This window comes from Aythya fuligula, chromosome 26 (assembly GCF_009819795.1).
Source record: "Aythya fuligula isolate bAytFul2 chromosome 26, bAytFul2.pri, whole genome shotgun sequence".
In the NCBI taxonomy this organism is placed as follows: domain Eukaryota; kingdom Metazoa; phylum Chordata; class Aves; order Anseriformes; family Anatidae; genus Aythya; species Aythya fuligula.
Window position 1 is genome coordinate 5,382,262 of NC_045584.1, and position 19,967 is coordinate 5,402,228.

General features: G+C 49.7%; 1 protein-coding gene across 1 annotated transcript in view; it reads left to right on the forward strand.

Annotated features, from left to right (window-relative positions):
* Positions 1-354: 354 nt before the first annotated feature.
* ADAMTS10 (ADAM metallopeptidase with thrombospondin type 1 motif 10) overlaps positions 355-19,967 on the forward strand; it is a 57,325-nt gene continuing 37,712 nt past the window's right edge. The window contains 2 exon segments of the mRNA XM_032203956.1: positions 355-385; positions 12,948-13,286. Of these exon segments, the coding sequence (XP_032059847.1) occupies positions 13,199-13,286 (88 nt within the window). The 5' untranslated portion in view covers positions 355-385; positions 12,948-13,198.

Consider the following 19,967-nt stretch of genomic DNA (forward strand, 5'->3'; position numbering starts at 1 on the left):
TTACAGCCTTGTGGGTTTGGGATTTTTTTGGATAATCCTGGCAAAATTCCTGAGCAAAGTTTCTTTTTTTTTTTTTTTTTTTTTTTTTTTGAGCAGCCCCTATACATGCTGCCTCCGAGCCTCTCTCTTATTACTGCTCACTTCCTGAAAGGAGACTTTTTAGCATAGTCTCTAGGTCCAGCGCTGCCTGGGTCTGACAGAAGAAGGTTATTGAGGAAGGCAACATAAACCTTCAGCCTGGAAACTTTCTGACACCCGCAGAACTGAGGAGGAGAGAGAAGCCTTTGGCTGCTGCTGGGAAAAAGAAAAAGAAAAAAGAAAAACAAAAGAAGCTCAAAGAATTAAAAGGGGAAAAAGAAGAAAGAAGGGAAAACGCTAGAAAAAGGTAAAACAGTCTTTAAAATATTTTTTCCAGAGAAAACTCTTTGAGGTTGAAGTGGGGTGGTCTGGAGTAGAGGGAATGTGAATGTTCTTTGAAATCAGAACCGTCTCCCTGGAGAAGGAATGAGCCCGAAGAGTATTGCATGCTGGAAAAACATTTATGAGAATGAAAACCATGTTCACCCTTCTCCAACATTCAGAGTTTCCATAAAAACGCAGGGTTGTGTTTCAAAGTGTCTGCAGACGGCAGGAGTCAGGCATCTGCTCTCGCGCGCTGTCTCTCTCACCTCCCCCTTTCCCCACACCACTCTACTTTTTATTGCATTAAGCCATCTGATTGCATGTTTGCTGCTTTAAAATAGGTTTCTCTTAGGCAGAGCTGCTGTGGGTGAAACTCTTAATTACAGAAAGCAGCAGCTACAGTCACTGCTGCAGAACTATGCTGTCCTCATTCCTGTGAATAGACGTGGATTGCACTCCCTCTCCCTCTTTTGCTGCCTCTCTCCATCTTCAGGAGCTGCCTCTTTCCCTCCTGTGCGATGCGGGCAGAGGATTATAAACTGTCTGACCTGAAAAAGTTGCAAAGCCATTAACTTCATGTGCATCACCAGGCATTTGGCCCTGTTGCACTAGTCATATATTTCTTTGCTCTGATTATATTTTGAAGGGGTTTTTAATAAGATCAGTCTCTCAGAACATGTTATTTTAAACATCAAAGTAAATATTAGTGATGGTGAAATGCCAGAAGATTATCTCATTAGAGCTGAAGGAGCTGCACTATAAATAGAAAGGAGTTTATAAAATAACCTTGACAAAAATCTTCCAGAGGGGAAAAATCCACCTGGGAGAGAAGCGCGGAGCCACTCTGGTCTGTGCTGCGCTCCAGGGCAGGTACCTTGCTTTGGCGCCAGCTGCGTCTGGGCGGCAAAATTTAGTATTTCAAACCGAGGCTCATTTAGGGGCACATTTCTGATCAAGTGTATGCTTGGCTGTGAACCTCAGGGGGCTTTTGTTTTCCTAATTAAGTCCATGCCAATACCCACATTGGCTGGAGATAACTCAGACATGCCAGGGAGATCTGTTTCTTATTCTGCTCATTAATACTGTTGTTAGCAGAGCTTGCATGGTGACAGCACACAATCGAGTGCATGATGGGTGATAGCAGGAAGATTTTTGAAGCCTTTCTTTGTTCATTCTTGGTCTCCCTCACACCACAGGCAGTGGAAGATGCTTTGTCAGGCTGCCCAGGTAGTTCCTTAGCCACTGCAGGAGCATTCCCTCTACTCACCAGTGCCATGCCCAGACTAGCTTTAAATGCCTGAGCCAAAGAGTCTTCCTCTAGTTCTGGGGAGATGGTTCCAGTGTCACGAAGTTTCTCCATATAAGGCTCATGCAGGCTGTCTCGGTTGCTCCATCCCTGACGTCCCATTGTTCTGGGCTGGCCCCACCAGCAGCACCCATGGGCAGCACCCTCCAGTTTCCGTCTCCTTCATTAGAGAAACCTCCGGTGATTGTAGGTGCGTCTGCTGTTGCGTTCCCCAAGCAGCTGCTTGATGGTGGAGTGGGAAAGGCCTTGTCATCTCCTCTAAATCATGCTTTTTCCAGATAAGACTTCGGGGCTGAACTGTTTCATTTGGCAGAGCAGTGCTCCAATAAGCTGTGAGTGAATGAGCTATCGATGGGGTGAAGTATAACCCTAAGGGAAGGTGTTGCCTGCTCAACATAAACAGTTTCTCCTCATCATGCGAGAGGCCTTTTAATTACCAACATGCAAACTTGTAACTTGAGAGCTCTTTTATCGCTGATGGCTCAAGGCCACCCAGAGACTGTTGTGGGGAGGAATAAGTGTGCTTATCACATACAGCCCTGGACTGGGGACAGCGTGGGCTCTGCTGCCATAGAGGGCTTTTCAGTACAGGTTGCATCAGGCCCACACAGGAGATAATTCTGTTCAAGCACTCATCTAAAGCTTATCTGAAGCCCCCAACTCCAAAAACCACTTTTCTTGCCAAGTTTCCAGCAATTAGTTCATTCTAAGCCAGAAACACCGCGGGATGTGTTTGTCACGTCCTGTCCTGCCTAGATCTCAATTTAACACAAATTAACTTAAAATAAACAGAATTTGAATAAAATTTGTCAATTTTTCAGAAACAATTCACTAGTGATTTGGATGATGTCAGTTCAAATGTGCTAGAGATATGCAAGTCAAAAAGATCTTTGCTTGACCCCAGCACCCATAGAAAATATTTGCAGGGCAAGTAGTTGCAGACATTTGCTGGGAATCTGTAAGCAGGTCAGATCTCATGTGCAGCTATTGCAGGGTGAGAAGCATAGAATACCACCAGCCTCGGTACAGACTTGTTTGTCAAGGCTGTAGGGAGTTTTAAAGGGATATCATCAGGCAAATCTTACCATCTCAGTTACTGGGAGTGCCTTACATCAAGTCTGCAAACAATTCAAGTATTGGGAGATTCTCCAGTGAGAACATGTGCCAAAATATTTTAGGTCCATCTGACTTGAGTGGAGCAATGTCAGTGGCACACATTAAGTGCAGGGTCTCCGTCCAGCTGCTCTGTTGCTGCTGCTCTCCTATGTACTGCATTTGCCCAGATGGGGAACAGACATGCTTGGGGTATGCTGTGTTCAGCGTCTCTATGCTCCTGTTTATCATCCCAAGCCACCATTACTGCAATTGTTTCCTTTTCTTCCACTGTAGCTCCATTTTTTAAAAGTTCAAATTAATCTATTCCTGTGTAGTTCTGCAAATTCTTTTGAACTCAAACATATATAAATCTTTCTTCCAGTTGAATTTAAGGGTGAAATCCTGGCCTCCTGCAGTGAGAGTTGTGCCACTGACCTCTACAGGACCAAGACATCACCCTGTGGGCTTCATTTAAAACCACAGTGAAAATCACTAGCTAGGCCCTATTGGGGTTAGCAGCTGGGCAGCTCCTCTGCATCTAGGCAGGGATAAATGTACCGGGTGACCTTTGGACTGCAACTTCCTCACTAGGAAAAGCCACATGTTTTTGTGAGATGGCACATTCTGCTGCACCCTGCCATACCCCACCAAATCCAAACCATCTGGGCCATATGTTTCCCTGAAGAGAGAACCTGGAGGGAGGGGAAAAAGTGCCCATAAAACTCTCTGCACAGCAGAGCTCTTGGAACTCGCTCATGGGAGCCAGAGACTAAAAGCGATCTGCAGATCCTCCAGAGCTGAGGGCTGGAGTGAATCAGGAGCCCCGTGTTGTCTGCAAGACCTCATCCCAGTGCAGAGCTCACAGTGTGTTTCTCTGTGGAAATGTGTATGGGGGCCTGGGGGTGCTCACTGTCACTGTCGTGCTGCCTTGCACCAAGGGGGGACCCCCATGACCTTGCGTGGGCTTCCTGCATAGCTGTGGTCAACTCGCTTTGCTTTTTGCCTTGGTTTGCCCTGCTGTGAAATGAAGTCAGTAGGGAGAGGAGAGGGAGGCTGCAGGGAGACTTGGGGATACAGGAAGGGTTGTAAGGCAGTGGGATGGTGCAGCCATCAGGGTCTTGGGGGTGCGTTGTGCTGTGTGCCAGCAGTGTTGTGCTCCTAGTGCCCCGGGAGGCTGAGGCTGCGTGCTTGCCGTTCAGGGGACAGCCTGGGCCCCATGGTGCTGACTGTACACAGCTGAGCAGGCAGCAAGGCAGGTAGAGCAGATGGAGAAAGGTGCCTCTGGCCAGCTGGGGCTCTGCTCACCAGGCTCCTTTCTCCTGTGTTGCCATGATGCAGCTGCTTCTCTGATTTCCTAGAAGGAGAGCCTGGTCCAAACTTATTTTTCCATTTCTGGGTATTCCTCTGCAGCTCACTTCATCTCTCTAAGCTGCTCCTGTGTGTGACCCCATTGGACAGCCTGAGTTTTGTCAGTTAACCCTGTTCTGAGAAGCAGATGGGAACAGGGATCTCTGTGGGTCACTCAGTTACTCTTCACTTCAGTGTGGCAGGACCAAATCAGCAGTGGGGGTTAGAGACAAGCAATGCTGTGAGTTCTTCCCTGTCCAGGGCTGTGCTGTTGCTGGTGTGGAGTTGGATGCTGCTGTGCCATGAGAATGCTGTGCTGGTGGTAGGAGCTGCTTGCCTCTGCATTCACTGCAGGTTCCGCAGCACTTCTCACAGCCCTTCTGGGTAACAGGAGCCACCTCAGGTGTCCTCCTTGGGAAGCTTGGTAGGCCTTTCTTATCTCTCTAGCTTCAGCGTGTGAGACTGCGCTGTGCCACGGATGTAGGTGGTGTGGTGGGCAAGGAGCCGGGCTACAGGGGGCTATAGCACATGATCCTGATGATCCAGACCCATCTTGGAGTGTTCTAATGCTGGTGCAGCACCAGGATATGTGGGATACAGCCCTACCCTAAGGCCAGGTTGAGGAAGGAGACATTTAGGAGGTGTCACACTTGGTGTGTCAGCTGTAAAAGGTCTGCATAAGGTATAGCTGCTTGTGCTGAGGCTTGGGAACTTTGGATCCTCTCTTGACCACACTGGACCCTGCAGGCAGGAGGGTCTGCAGTGGGACTGATGGCTCTTGTGCAGCTCAGGTGGTTGAGAACCAATGCAGGAGCTATTCTCCCTTTGAGCTGCTGACTAGAAGGCAGCCTACCGGTCCGTTTTGTTTGAGGGGAAGGTTAGGCAATTCTGTAAAAAGCCCGCAGCTGGTGTTGGGGCTCGGGATTCACTGGGAAAAGTGACTTTTTGCACTTTTTGAATGTTTTCTAAAGCTTGCACTCCCCTACATGCTGCTGATGTGCCTGTGCACACGAGTGGCTGACTTCTGAAATGCTCTCCAATGTGGACTTTCAGATATCCCGTGCCTGTAATTCCGGACATTTGCTACCTATACAAACATGGGCACAAAATGTGCGCAGAGAGTAGTTATACGAAGGCAGAAGACAGTTGCATTGACACGGAGATGCCAGATATGAAAACGGCATAGGTTCATGGCAGGCCCAGATTTATCAGCGGTGCTTGATAGCGTGCAGGCAGCATGTGCAGGGAATGTGTGGCTACCAAGCACCAACCTGCATGCAGGTAGTATGTATCTGCACACAGCGGTGACATCCACCCACGTGGGCTGCACAGCTGTGCACAGATGTTTGTGGTCCTAGTCTGTGTGCATGTGGCCAGCATGTGTGTATTTAATATGTATGGTATATGTGTATAATTGGAAAGGGCACCATATGGTAGGCAAAGTGCAATTTCTTTTAATGACTGCTCAGTCGTCTTTTTACTGCTGCTGTTTTGTCCATGGCTGAAGCCAGCAAGGAGAGCAGTGGCAGGGGGCCAGCAAGTCTGGGTCACATGGAGCAGCTCCAAACCATTGCATAAGTCCCGTCTGAAAGCGGACCTGCATGAGAACCGGTGGAGTCGTCTCCTTAAAGGAAAAAAATTCGAAGGCTGGGAGTGCTGTGCTGCTTGGTAGCCACCTTGCCCCTGGCTGAAGTTGGCTGGTTTAGCAGCTAGGTTTGGGTTCATCCGTGGGGCTCATCCTGATGATGATACGAGCTGGCGCTTCTCTACGCTTTCCTGTTGAGGACCTCCGAGCATTTTACCACACTTGGAGAAGTGCAATGACCCCAGCTTTCCAGATAGGGCCAGATCCTTATGTAACAGAGAGATAGGATTTCCAGAAAGCAAAGCAGTCAGTGTCAGAGGGAAGCTGGTGCTCCCAACTCTCCATTCCCATGCCCTTGCTTTGTGATGGGTTTCTTTTATCCCTTTGCTGGTGAAATTAAAGATCCCACTGCATTTTGGAGGGAGCAAAGGGTAAGTCATTCCTTTCTTCACTAAGATCACCCTGAATAGGCTTGACTGTAAAACAATTTGTGTGTTTAAAAAGAAGGAAAAAAAAAAAAAAAAAAAAAAAAAAACCAAGAAAAACACTCCCACACAGTACTGGAGGGAGCCCAAAACCCTATGAAGCTTGCTTGTACAAAGGGACCAAGGGTGTGCCCAGCTAGAGCACGGCAGGGCCCGATGCAGAGCGCAGCAGCGAGGCCGTGAGGAGGAGCCGGTGGTGGGAAGGCAGTGAGGCTGTTCCCCTGCTCGCCAGAGCCAGGCACGGGGGTGCTCACAGGGCCACGGAGACCCGGGCTCGTGTCCCTCACCACTCAGGTTCCAACTGGCAGCATCAGTCTGGATTCCCCGCGTTGATGGTAAGCACCTTTGGACAGGATTGGGTCTTACTTTAAAGCTGACGAAAGCAGCGCCTCTCCTTCAAGCAAACTCCAAAAGTGGCCCCATTGTCACTGGGGTTGGGTGCTGCGAAGTGGTGCTGCAAGGGTGGGATGGCATGGCGCCTCCGGGCAAGGTGGGCTGCAGCTATGGCACCATCCTGTGGCTGGAGCCTGCTGCTTTCTGGTGAATGATGATAACCACGTTTGTTTCTAATTCTTTGCTTGCCATGCCCCCAGAGAGGCCTGTCTTGGAGCAGCAAAGCTGATTAAGGTTCAAGCTCTTGATTTCACTTCTGCAGATCTGTGACTTTAACCCATTTTTCTCATTCCTCAGCCCACGGTCCTAGCACTGAGCTGGCATGTAGCTAATGCTGAATTTTCTGTTTTTAACCCATAACTGTATTCTAGAGACGAGAAATGACTTCCCACTGGAAGCCCTGTCATGCTGTCAGGCTGGCTGCAAAAAGAGTTCTGCCATCTGCAAGTCAGGTTGTTTTCAACTGAGCAGTCCCTCCAGATACTATCAGGACAGTCTCCTGCTCACAGCTGGGAGGTCTTGGGAACCTTTCGCCCCTCACCTCCTGCTGGAGGACATGCGGCAGGCAGAGGGGGAGCAACAGTGTTTGCTCTGTCCTAAGGAATGTGCAGGAACCTGCTGAGTGCTGGGGAGATAACTGTGCCCACCTGAAGCACCCGCCCCAGGGTAGTGCAGTAGGGCCAGCAGCCCCCGGCCAGGAGCAAACACGCAGCTGCATTTTGCATCCTGGTGCCAGGAGGGAGGAACCTGCCTATTTCGAAAGTTTTGGGGTGTTTGGAAACTTTGGAAACTTTGGAAAGTTTGGGGCAGAGCCTGAGGAGATGAGAAGGGGAGATAGCAATGATGAGAGGTGATTTAGGAGTAGTTTATAGGGAAAGGAGGTAGTTCTGTCACCCGTGGCTTTTCTTGTTTCCTGCTCCCTTTGCTTCCCCTCCATATGACCATGGATGGCAAAGAGGAGCGAGGAGGGAGTGGGGTGAGAGGAAGGAGATGTCCCCTTTGGCTGTACAGTGTGAGCGGACCTGGCTGTGCCTGGCTGTGAGGGCTAAGCTCTGATTGCTTTCTGCAGTAGTGACTGGCAAACGTTGTCCTTTCCTCCAATCTAGACCAAGAAGCCGTTGAATTAGGCATGCAGATCTGCTGCGTTAAAGTTGGTGTTTGATAGGCTTGGCTGCATGTGCAAGAAGGCAGATAATTTTCCTTGAAGGCACTGCATGGCACTGCATCTGGGCTTGTGTTTTTTCTATCTCTTTCTGGAGCCATCTGCCCTTGTGTTTTCTTATGCTGAAAAGCCTGACCTGGGTCACCTGGGTGGCTTTTTGCTAGCTTTCTTGGGTCACAAGGAGGAGATGTTGGTGTCGGCACTGACTGCTTGTGCTCTGCTCTCTGGAACGGCCCCAGCAGGTGCTGCTCACACCAGAGTCACCCCCACAAATCGCCCGTTTCACTCTGCCCTGCACCCAGGTTGCCTCCAATAAAGGTCCCTGCGGTCACGGAGGGGGTCCTGGCCTCCTGGTGAGGGGCTGGCAGCTGCTTGCAGAGCAGCCAACCACGCAACATGGGGATAAAGTGAAAGATGAGAATCCCAGCACAGGATTTTGGCACAGGGAGAGATCTTGGGATGCGTTCCTTTCTGGTAAATTGGGATTGCTGCAGGGTCAGCTATGAAAAGAGGGTCAGCAGAAAGGAGACCCAGACATGGCTGCCTGGCAAAGCTCACCAGGGCTTCTAAGGCATTCCAGTCCCCAGTTAAACAATTTCCTCAACACTTGCACTTTATCTGCCACCTGTGCATGCTCGCTCTTGTACACATCTGGAGATGGAGCTATCGGTCTGGGTGCCTCTGTTGCCTTGTCCCCAGCAGTGCTCAGTTCCGCAGGTCAGGCAGTGGCAGGGATGTGGCAGTTTGTTAGTTGAGGTCATGTCCCCTGAGCAAAGCATGTGGGCTGGAACTGGGACAGTCCATGGAGACCACACAGAGTTATCCTCCTGCCCTGCAGCAGTATTTGTGAAGCAGATTTCAGCCAAGGATTTCCAGCCAAAACTTGTGGGCCTCTGTGAAGCAACAAGAGCAGGTGAAAAGGTGAAAAATTTTTACAGAAAACATGGCTGTTTTAGGATCAGTCTCTGTGAGCTACAGACATTGCGAGGTTTGCAGCATGGAGCAGTGGGTCTCTGAGAGTGGTGAGCAAGCCTGAGAGGTCTCTACATGTGTGGGGCTGTGCACTGCGGCCAGGCAGCTGTCCCCCATGGGATGTCCGACACATTGGCTTGGTGTGCTGGCCATTGGGAGGGGTTGTGCTGTGGGACGTGGCATCGTGACCCTGGTGCAGCTAGGAAGTGCTGTTAGTCCCATTTTACAGCAGAAAGGCCACATCCACAAGAGCACCAGGTTTCAGGGATGGTGGGTGCCTGGGGATCTGAGTGGTTTCAGCTTAAAGCACATTGTCCAAGGTGATGCAAGATGTAAGTAACAGCCAAGTCACATAAATCATGCACCGGCCCTCACGCCCCAGGCTGTCCCTCTCCGAAGGCTGTGCCCTGGTGTCATTGCTACAGCCAGCTGCTGCAAGGACACAGGACCAGGCCAACTACTTTCATTCATTTGTTAACAGCATCGCTAATAGCAGAGCCCAGAACTGCTCTGCTGGGTGAAGCTGTGCCGCCGCAGCTCTGCTCTCACTGTTCGCGGCAGCTGACGCTGCACATCGGGGAGGATGTGTCGGTGGAAGGGCCAGGGCAGGGAGGGGGGCACATCACAAGTATTTCCTCCCACCGGGACATGCTGGAAGCAGAGAGCTGTGTTTGTATTTATTTCTCTCTCAAAAAGGGAAAAGGACACCTGAGCTCATAATTTGCAAAAGTTGGATGAGAAACCTGGAACCCGCTGGGTCCTGCATCTTTAAAAGCATTTAAATTCCTCTTCTCTGCACTAGGAGGCACCTTGAACCTTCCTCTTGGCCCCGGCCAGGGCCCATCTGCTTCCTATTACCTTCCCATAAAGCTGCCTCACCAGCCAAAAAGCCAGGCTTTCAGGGAATTCTGTCTGCAGCCCTGATGTTGAAATTAGTAACAGTTGTCATCTGTTTTTCTTTTTTCTCTTTTCTTTATTCCAGCTTGAATTTTACCCCTCTCCTCCCCCTTTCTTGAGTGTTTTCAGTGTCGGAAGAGGAAACCTTGAGTCCAGCCGCGAGCTCGCGTGGCATCACCTCTCCGTGGTCCTCGTCAGCCCGGCTCTGTGCTCCCGCTGTCCCTGCCGCTCCTGCAGAGCGAGGCAGGCAGCAGCCTCCTCGTGCAGGCGGCTCAGCCCACGGGTTCACACAGCGAAGCCACCTTGGCGCTGGGAGCGGGGAGCGTCAGCCGCTCGCGGGGCGCCTGCCAAGGACAACGAATTCCTCGGGAAGGAGCAAATCACAACCGGCCCAAGCGAGGGAGGCACGAGACCGGGAGAGGTCACCCCATACCCTGGGCCTCCCTCAGCCGCAGCCGGTCCGTCCCACAGGACCCTGGGGTCCCCGAGAGTGTCTGCGCCTGCCGACCACTGCCCTTCGGGAGGCGAAATGTGAAAACTGAGGTTATGGAAAACTTTGTGCATGGTGAAGAAGCTGTGGAGCCCTCGGCCTTCCCTGTGTTTCTGGTCTGTCTTGCATGATACGGGCTCATTGGAGCCTTGCAAGTCAAACGCTGCTGGAGAGGGGCCGTCTTCCCCTTGCCATGTGCAGGAATCAGAGCTGGGGCCCTTCCCCCGCGGCAGCTTACGGGAACTTTGCAGCTGTAATTCCTAACATGTGGCGGTCAGACCAGAGCTCCTTCCCCGAGGTCAGGGGGCTCCAGGCTCTTGGCGCCGGCAGCTCCCTCCCAGCTCTCAGGGCCTGGGGCTGCCACAGGGCAGGCAGAGGGGAGGAGAGGCTGCTGCTGTCGTTCGGGGTCGTGGAGAGGAGGAAGGACAGGAAATAATGACATCCTTGAGGAAGCTGATTCAACAGCTGAAAAACACGAAAAATTAGTAGTGTAAAGCGCAGGAGAAAATATACTTCAGCTGAGCAGCTTTCTGTCCGCAGACCTTGGAGCTGTGACAGAAATTGAAAGCTGGAATCTCAAGCTTTAATAGATTCTGAAAAATGCTGACTTAGGAGAGTGCCGCAGCACACTGGGCTTTAGTTTCGACTCTGCCTTTCTTGGTTCACTTTCTGCAGCCCTGTAGGGAATGAGGACAAGCCAGTCTGTGGTGCTTAGCTATGCACAGCTGCTGCCCTCGCTTTGCCCTCTGCAGCACTGCCAGGAGGTGGCACGGTGGAGGACAGCCTGCACTGGGTGACTGTGGTCTTGGGGCTGTACTGCTCTTGGCATTCCTGTGTCGTGGTGGCAGATGGTAGAAAGTCCTGCCAGCCCTCCTGCCTCCACTTTCTGCTTCCGTGTACCATCGCTGCTGAGCAGAGCAGCATGAGATGAGGCCTTAGCCTTACAGGGTTGTTCTCCAGTCAAGTACTTGATTCTTATGGCTGCTGATGGTGTACACAGTCTTTGGGGCAGCTGCTGGGAGTGTCCTGCTCTGGGCTGGGGAGACCAACCTGATATCACTGATAGTCTTTGGCCATTTTTAACTGTAAATAAACAGTTAAAAATCTGTAAATAAACAGTTAAAATAATAATAAACAAATAAATAATAATAAATAAATAATAATAAACAGTTAAATAAACTGTAAATAAACAGTTAAAAATCTTAATGCTTAAATTATGGAGCTCAAAAGTGTGTTTTAAAGACACACAGTTAATCCTCACAACATTTTTTGTCTGGCAGGGAAATACCATTAGGATAGATTCCTTTTGATTAATATTGGGGCAGGAATCACCTCTGATTTCTTACCATGCCTCACCTGTGTATTCTGGCCTGCAGTGTGTGTTACTCCAAGCCTCTACAGCCCAAATAATGCCAACTGCATAGTAAAGACAGGAAAACAGAACTAGAAATAAGTTGCAGACTCCTCTGAGGACGGGAGGTGAAGGGGTCCGTGGCAGGAGTGAGGAGGGATGGGTCTCCCATGCCCTGCAGCCTAGCTAGTAGCTCGCCTTTGCTTTTCTAAACGTGCAAGAGCAGAGTGGGGTGCTGGTTCATAACATTATTGCCAGTGTTTCCTTAGCGGAATGAAGACCACACAGAGGCCATCCCTGTTGACACCTTTGCAAAAACCACCGTCCTCTGGCCGAGCATCACACACATTCCCAAGCACATCTTCCGTGAGCTCCAGAGTGTCCCCTCCTCACCCTGCAGTGCTCAAGCCCCAGGTGCTGCTGTGGAGCCACGTGAGCTGTAGCTGCGGTACCGATCTGAAGTCAGACATTGGTATGGGCTTAGCCATGACACTGCCGTAGTTCTTCTGTGGGAATGTCTGCATTTTGATACGGGGCTTCTCCCAAGCACAGTATTGCTCTTCAGATACTTGGGATTCTCCAGGCAGTAGATATGTGCTATGTTCATTGCATACATCATCTAATCACTGGATAGAAACAAAAAAACGCAGCTTTATGCAGCTCTCCAGCACTATGTGAGTTTTGTATAATTGCCTCAAACTGAGGGGAAATTATCTGCAAGCCAAAAATCTTTCACTGAAGCAATTAGCAAATCATTTTAAATAACAAATACAATTGGATACAATGGATACAATCTCATGATCCATTTGTGGATAGAGCTTAGGGTAATGGTGAGTTCACTGAATGGGTTCATTGTTTTGAGTCTCTTCTTTAGGTTTAGCCAGTATTGTCAGAGGGCAAGTGCTCTTTTCTCAGTGCAGTGGTGATCCCTAAAGTGTACTTTAAAGCCAGGGAAATTGAAATAGAATTTCTAGATCACCACTTGCTACCACCCTGAATGCTTTTATTTCATATTTTCCTTTTTAAGAAATCAGGTAACAGATCCGGTAACTGTTTGTTCTTCCTTATGGGCATCATTAGCAGGACAAAGTGTTCCCATTTATTCCAACCCTCCTTTCCTCCTGCAGTGTGAGGTGTACACCAGCTCCAATCCCAATTCAGGCTGCCGGAGCAGCACAGGGCTGCACTGTGACAGAGTTCACCCCTGGCAGAGTGCGGGGGTGCACAACGTACTGTGACTTTCTGATGTCGCAATCTGGCTCAGTTAGCTGAATTTGCATTTTCTTCACATCCTTTTCTCCCTTTTAATTTCTTTCCATCTCTTGTATTCTTGTTCTTCCCTTCTCTAGGTCCTGGCTTTCCTTGTTCATCCACACACTGTTTTACCCCATGCATCCTTCTACTCCATCCTGTTTCCCCTCTCCCCTCCTCTCCTGTTCATTTGTCACCCTTTCTTCCACAGGGGCAATGCCACCAAGAACCTTTGATTCCAATTAGCCCATGTTGACACCATTGCACCGGCCTGAGCACAGCGCACTGCAAAGACACTATTGGCCTCACTGCTTTGGGGAGCACGCAGAGTGGCTGAGGATGCCTGTGGAGGAACTGAGGACTCCTGTCTCTACATAAGCGGTGGCCGAGAGAGAGACATGTTGGGACAGCGCCCTTCCAGCTGGCACAATACTCCCTGCACTGAGACAAGCGTCGCTAACTATGGCAATCGCTTGGCGGCTTCTCACGTGGACAGTCGTCTTCACCGCAGCCCTCTGCAACTTTCTGGGTTACACGTTCCAGTCGCAAGGTAGGGATTGCTGTGGGGAGGGGACTGGATCTGCTTCCATCAGCTGGAGCAGAAAGCCCTAGTGCTGGCCCCAGGGGAGGCATTAGGGTGACATGCTGGGGAGTGGGTGGAGGCACCCTGACCTCTGCTCAGTGTGCCGCAGCAGAACGCCTACTGCTGAACTTGCAGGTGTTTTCCTTTGGCCTGTGAGGAAAGCATGTGCTTTGCTCTCAGACATTACGCTCCTTGACTTTTTGCAGGAGACCAAGCAGTAGGGTCTGTGTAAGATGAGAGCCATGTACAGGCTCAGGAGGCAGAAGGGCCTGTGGTAGCAATGGGGGAGGCTCCCCTTCCAGGCATCTGGAGCAGTGCACCTTTGCATGAGGAGAGACTTTGCTATGCGTAAGAGGTCTGTGTGCACTTGCAAGTGGTCCTCTGCATGTGCAGGGACAGAGGTCTCTGCTGGAGGTAGAAACATTGGACACAGCTATGGGCCTGGACAGGTACCTGCTGGAGGAGTAGTTTGAGTTTGTGCACATGTGTTTCTGTAAGTGATACTGTTAGCAAACATTCAAATCCGTTCTGGCATAAATGTTTTATACCTGTCTTACATTTGCATCTTTCTGTTGGGCCTGTGTTTAAACACAGATAGCTTGTGTTTTAACACAGATTTTAACACAAGTTTTTAATACAGATAACACAAGTTATCACAAGGAAAGCAGAATATGGTTCTCCTGCATGTTGGTAGCTTTAATTAAAGTGTAATTAAATTGCTTAATACTAACAGTGTAATTAAATTGTTTAATACTAACTAGCTTTTGTAACCATTTCTGAAGAGACAATATGAACACTACCATCAGGAGCTAGAGGTAAGAGGGAAAAGCAGAAAGAGCTGCAAAGTTAGACATTTATCCGTACAAGGTGTTAATACCTCAGCAATATCAATGCACAACCATAATTCTGAAATCCTGCGTGTGCCCAGGTTAACTGCAGCAGAGCCAGAGCCAGTGGTAATCTGAGGCCGTTGCATAGTACAGTGTCATCAGGCTGTAGTTACAATGGCTGTGGGTTGTCTTGTGAAGCCAAACTGGAAAGAGGAACAAAAGCAACCCAAAGCCACGTACTGTCCGGGTCTGAGCACCATCTTGTTGCTAAATCTGCAGCACTATCATATTGCAACTTGGTCTGGGTGAAATGAGAGGCAGTCAAACACAGAGCTGTGCGCTGTGCAGGCGCTGTGCAACGTGCAACATTACACAGGCAGATTTTCTTTAATCTGAAACAAACACGGTTTCTGGTCCTTCTAGCCAAAGCCTCTGGCAGTGCCTGTTGTGACTGTTCTGGGCCTCCTGCATCCATCAGTTCGCACCTCCCTCCATCTGCACTGCCGCGCTCACTGCACTAGCGACGCTTTGGCGAGGACTTAGCTGCCAGATCGCCTCCATCCTGACTCACAGCTGAAATCCTCTTTCACTCACAAGTCCCTGAACTGTTTGTTAATACACCTCAGTCTGAACCCATGGGCTCACTGAAATGACACTTAATATGTCTGTGCTGTCCTAGATCCCAGACTGGGCAGTGGACAAGGCTCGGCCCCTGATGCCGCTGGGAGTGCAGTGCCATAGGGGAGGGCAGGCAGCAGTCAAGCCAAAGCTTGAATCACAGAATTGCAGGGGTTGGAAAGGACCCCAAGAGATCATTGGGTCCAACCGCCACCCTGGTGAAGCCCAGCTACTGCCCAGCCCCATGGGCCAGACTTCCCCATGGGCCCCTCTCACTGTCAGAGAGCTTTTTTAGTCTCCCTGCATCCTGAACCATTGGTGTCAGGCCGCTAATGATACTCAGCACTTCTCTCTGTGCTGCTGAGGCAGTAAGTACATAATCCTCACAACACCCTTTCAAGAGGGTGAAATAATGTTATCTTCTCATAGTAGTTGGAGGCACGGAGGATAAAAGCTTGTTGTCAACAAGCCACCGATTTTTGGCTAGAAAGAGTTGCCCAGGCAATCCATCGAGTTAGCAATGGAGCAGGATTCATGTCCCCCATGTGCAAACTCCAGCTCAGTGTATTTATTTTGTGCAGGAAAAAGATTAAGGTATTACAGTCATAAGCTGTAATTATGTATGTGGGAAACAGCAGCCCAATATTGAAGGTCTCTCTGTGTCAGCAGAGATGTAACAAGGTTCAGAAGTTAAACAACATCTTGTGTAAACTCAGGCTGTGGTTTTTAACAGCACAGAGAATTGCAGCTGAAACAATTGAGCAAGGATTCAGCACATACCTGCTGTTGCTGAATGGTATTTAATCAAAAGGAAATTTTCTTCTAGTGCCTTAGTTTAATCTTAGTGATTATACATTCTCTGTTTTGTAGAACATTAAATGAGGCTAATGTCACTGCTCCTGACTCACTTACAAATCAATGCACCCATGGAAGATATGTCAAGGATGCCACAGTGCCAGGGCAGCTTGAAGCCACCGGGTCCCATAGTGTTTTCCCCAGCCATCCTCTGTGAATTGTCTGGGCTGCAGCTGGGGCTCCTCTTTGACAAGACGAGCAAACATCTGCTTCCTTTTCATCCTTCAAGTGGCTCTGTAATGACAGAGGCAGTGATGAGAATGTACAAGGAGGGAACAAGATCCTCCCTCCTTGGCCTTCACCTTCCTTCTCTTCTTTTTGTTCAGCTTATCCCCTACCATCTCCGGGCTCTTGCTTCCTTTTCTGGCTGCCTTTCCGTTCTGTGCTGTTCTTGCCCCTATAGACATATGCTCCCTTTCCATTAGGAGGTGGTGCAGCGAGGTGCCTTTCATCCCCCTTCTTCCCCCCCAAAAAAAAGTTTCAGCTTCCCAGCTCTCTCCCTTGCTCCCTGAGTGCCCAGCTCTGGGCAGCTTTTCCTACAGAAAGGCTTTTTATAGTATCTCTTCTGAAGCAGTGCGACAGCTATCTGGAAACACCAGGCTGCTTATCACCAGTGAAAACCCATCTAATAGAGTGGATGCAACACGACACATTTCAAGCCAAGATCTATTATTACAGTATGGAGTGGCTGAGGGGGCAGAGGAACGTGATGGCTTTTCTGGGTGGAAGGAAGGGCAAAATAGTGCCGTTACTGATGTTGGGAGCTCCTAGTGTGATCCGTAGTATGGGGGAGTGGCATGACCAAGGCAGGGATGAGTAAATGAGGGAGTTAGGGAACATCTGTGATGCTGTTGGATGGACATGAAATGAGTACACAAGCTTAGGGAGTAAAGAGATACTAATCTCTTAGAGCCTTGTCTAATCTTACTTTTTTAGAGGAGAGGAAGGAGCCAGATTGTAATGCTGGATGAAGACACTGTCTTCTTCCTTGTGTTAAAAGTTTATCTTCCTTATTTTTGGCATCCCTACTCTAAAGGATCCATTCATAAAACATTTGTGTGATGCAAGGCACTACTCTCAGCTTGCTCTTCCTGTGCCTCGGTTTCCAGGGTGACATCCCTGCGGATGCACAGCGGCCTGCACTGCAGCAAGAGCAGGTTATCACACACAGCCTGACGCCAGGCCCTGGACACTCTTCCCTTCTGGATGTATCTTGCAGGTCAGGATCAGAGACTGCCGCCCAGGGTCCCAGGCCCTCTTCTAGATGCTGGGTGCACAAACCTCCTTCCAAGTCACTATTTTGCAGCCCACATGGACTGCAGAAAAGAAAAAAGAAAAACAAAACACTTCTGATAGCAATTTTTTCCAAGCCTGAAGTCATTGCTTAAGTGCAAGTAGTCACACTTGTTTGCCCTGCTGCATCACACACGAGGCGGTGTGATGCGGGGGAAGCTGGAGCACAGGAAGTTAAAAAAAAAATAATAATTACTTCTGGCTCGTTGAGCCAAGGGAGAGGTGCCAGAAGTGCTTATGGTTTGGAGGGTTGGGAACTAACCCCTAAACCCAGCTGGTGGGAAGGACTGTCCCATTAGTCGTGGCCAAGGAAACCACTCGGTCAAACTCCCACACTGGAAAACACACTAGAGGAAAAGGAAACTTTCCAGTGCTGCCATGTGGTGAGAGTATAATTTGGAGTCCAAATTTGTGATGGCTGGGAAGGCTTTGAAGATGGGTGCTGTGGAGCCAGGCAAAAAGCAGCCACCCTGGAGCAGCCTGGCCTCCCCTGTTTGCTTAGGAAACAGCTATGCATAGGATGCAGGAAGCACAGCAACATTCTTCCAGCATGAAGAGGGCAAATCCTCTCCAACTCCATGAGCAAACCTCCAGCCATTGGGGTTAAGAAGAAAACAATATGATGGGGGGAGCTGTCCTGTCCACTGTATTTTATTATTTTTTTCATCTTCTGCTAAAACCTCCAGTACTGAGGCACACAGAGACGGCTAGACCACTGATCAGATCCACTCTGACAATCCCTGTGACATTTTGCTTATAAAACACGAGATTTCTGTAGCGGTTGCAGAGTGCCAATTTCTTTGACAGCCAAAAGCATTGTGTTGCTTTGCGAGCACAGTCAGACGTTTTGGACAGTGACCTTGTCAGAGTACATTTCCTAAGTGGTATGAGACAGCCTCAAAAGCTCAAGTACCCCAAGAGGAGGTGCTAAGCCAAACCAATAGTATAAAGAGCACCAGGCTGGTGAGCTGGGAAGGCAGGGTGGGGCGATAGACAGATGCCTGGCTGATGAGTTGGGATGTCTGACTCCTTCTCTTGCTACCTTTTTAGCACAGCTGGGGAATTCTGGTTACCTTTTTGTTACTTTGATTGCAAAGACATTGTCTTGCTGCCTCTTTAACGGATGTCTCATACCTAAGACATTAATAAATGCGTGACCCAAGAGGCTAGTGTAGGGTTGATATTATGCAAGTTATCAAAATGCAGGGTAAACAGGTCCATGTGGCAGTTGCAGATACTCTAAAGAATCCCACAATTTCTTAGCAAGACTGTCATCTCCTGAGAAATTGTCCCTTCTGTGTTCAGGTATGCGTTAAGTGACTTTAAGTTAACTTAGTGTTAGCTTTGTTACTGAACATATCCAGTCAGAAATAACCCTCCAAACCACAGAGCATGGCTCTGTACAGGCTGGAGTCCCTCTGCCCACTGGAAATGGAGAGATGAATCACAGAATCACAGAATCACAGAATTTCTAGGTTGGAAGAGACCTCAAGATCATCGAGTCCAACCTCTGACCTAACGCTAACAGTCCCCACTAAACCATATCCCTAAGCTCTACATCTAAACCTCTTTTAAAGACTTCCAGGGATGGTGACTCCACCACTTCCCTGGGCAGCCTGTTCCAATGCCTAACAACCCTTTCGGTAAAGAAGTTCTTCCTAACATCTAACCTAAAACTCCCCTGGCTCAACTTAAGCCCATTCCCCCTCGTCCTGTCACCAGGCACGTGGGAGAACAGGCCAACCCCCACCTCACTACAGCCTCCTTTAAGGTATCTGTAAAGAGCAATAAGGTCACCCCTGAGCCTTCTCTTCTCCAGGCTGAACAAGCCCAGCTCCCTCAGCCGCTCCTCGTAGGACTTGTTCTCAAGGCCCCTCACCAGCTTCGTCGCCCTTCTCTGGACCCGCTCAAGCACCTCGATGTCCTTCTTGTAGCGAGGGGCCAAAACTGAACACAGTACTCAAGGTGCGGCCTCACCAGAGCCGAGTACAGGGGGACGATCACCTCCCTAGCCCTGCTGGCCACACTGTTTCTGATACAGGCCAGGATGCCGTTGGCCTTCTTGGCCACCTGAGCACACTGCTGGCTCATATTCAGCCGACTATCCACCATCACTCCCAGGTCCTTCTCTGCCTGGCAGCTCTCCAACCATTCCTCTCCCAGCCTGTAGCTCTGCTTGGGGTTATTGCACCCCAGGTGCAGGACCCGGCACTTGGCCTTGTTGAACTTCATGCAGTTGACCTCAGCCCATCGGTCCAGCCTATCCAGATCCTCCTGCAGAGCTTTCCTACCCTCAAGCAGATCGACACACGCACCTAACTTGGTGTCATCTGCAAACTTTGAGGGTACACTCAATGCCCTCGTCCAGATCATTGATGAAGATATTAAAGAGGACCGGCCCCAGCACCGAGCCCTGGGGGACGCCACTAGTGACTGGCCTCCAACTGGACTTGGCTCCATTTACCACGACTCTTTGGGCCCGGCTATCCAGCCAGTTTCTAACCCAACGAAGCGTGCGCCAGTCCAAGCCAAGAGCAGCCAGTTTCTTGAGGAGAATGCTGTGGGAGACGGTGTCAAAAGCCTTGCTGAAGTCAAGGTAGACCACATCCACAGCCTTTCCCTCATCCACCCAGCGCGTCACTTTGTCACAGAAGGAGATCAGGTTCGTCAAGCAGGATCTGCCTTTCATAAACCCATGCTGACTGGGCCTGATCGCCTGCTTGCCCTGCAAGTGCTGCATGATGACTCTCAAGAGGATCTGCTCCATGAGCTTCCCTGGTACTGAGGTCAAACTGACAGGCCTGTAGTTTCCCGGGTCTGCCCTCCGGCCCTTCTTGTAGATGGGCGTCACATTTGCTAGCCGCCAGTGAGGGACAGTCCAGGTCTGGAGCCAGAATTTGTCTGTCTTGAACAGCCCCTTGGACCAGTCTGGTTCTCTTTGTCACCTGCAAAGGAATATTAAGTTCTGTAGGCTGAAGGCCTTCAAGAATACCCCAAGGATCATGCAGCCTGAACAGAACAGGGAATACAGGTAGCATATCCTCATTGTGCA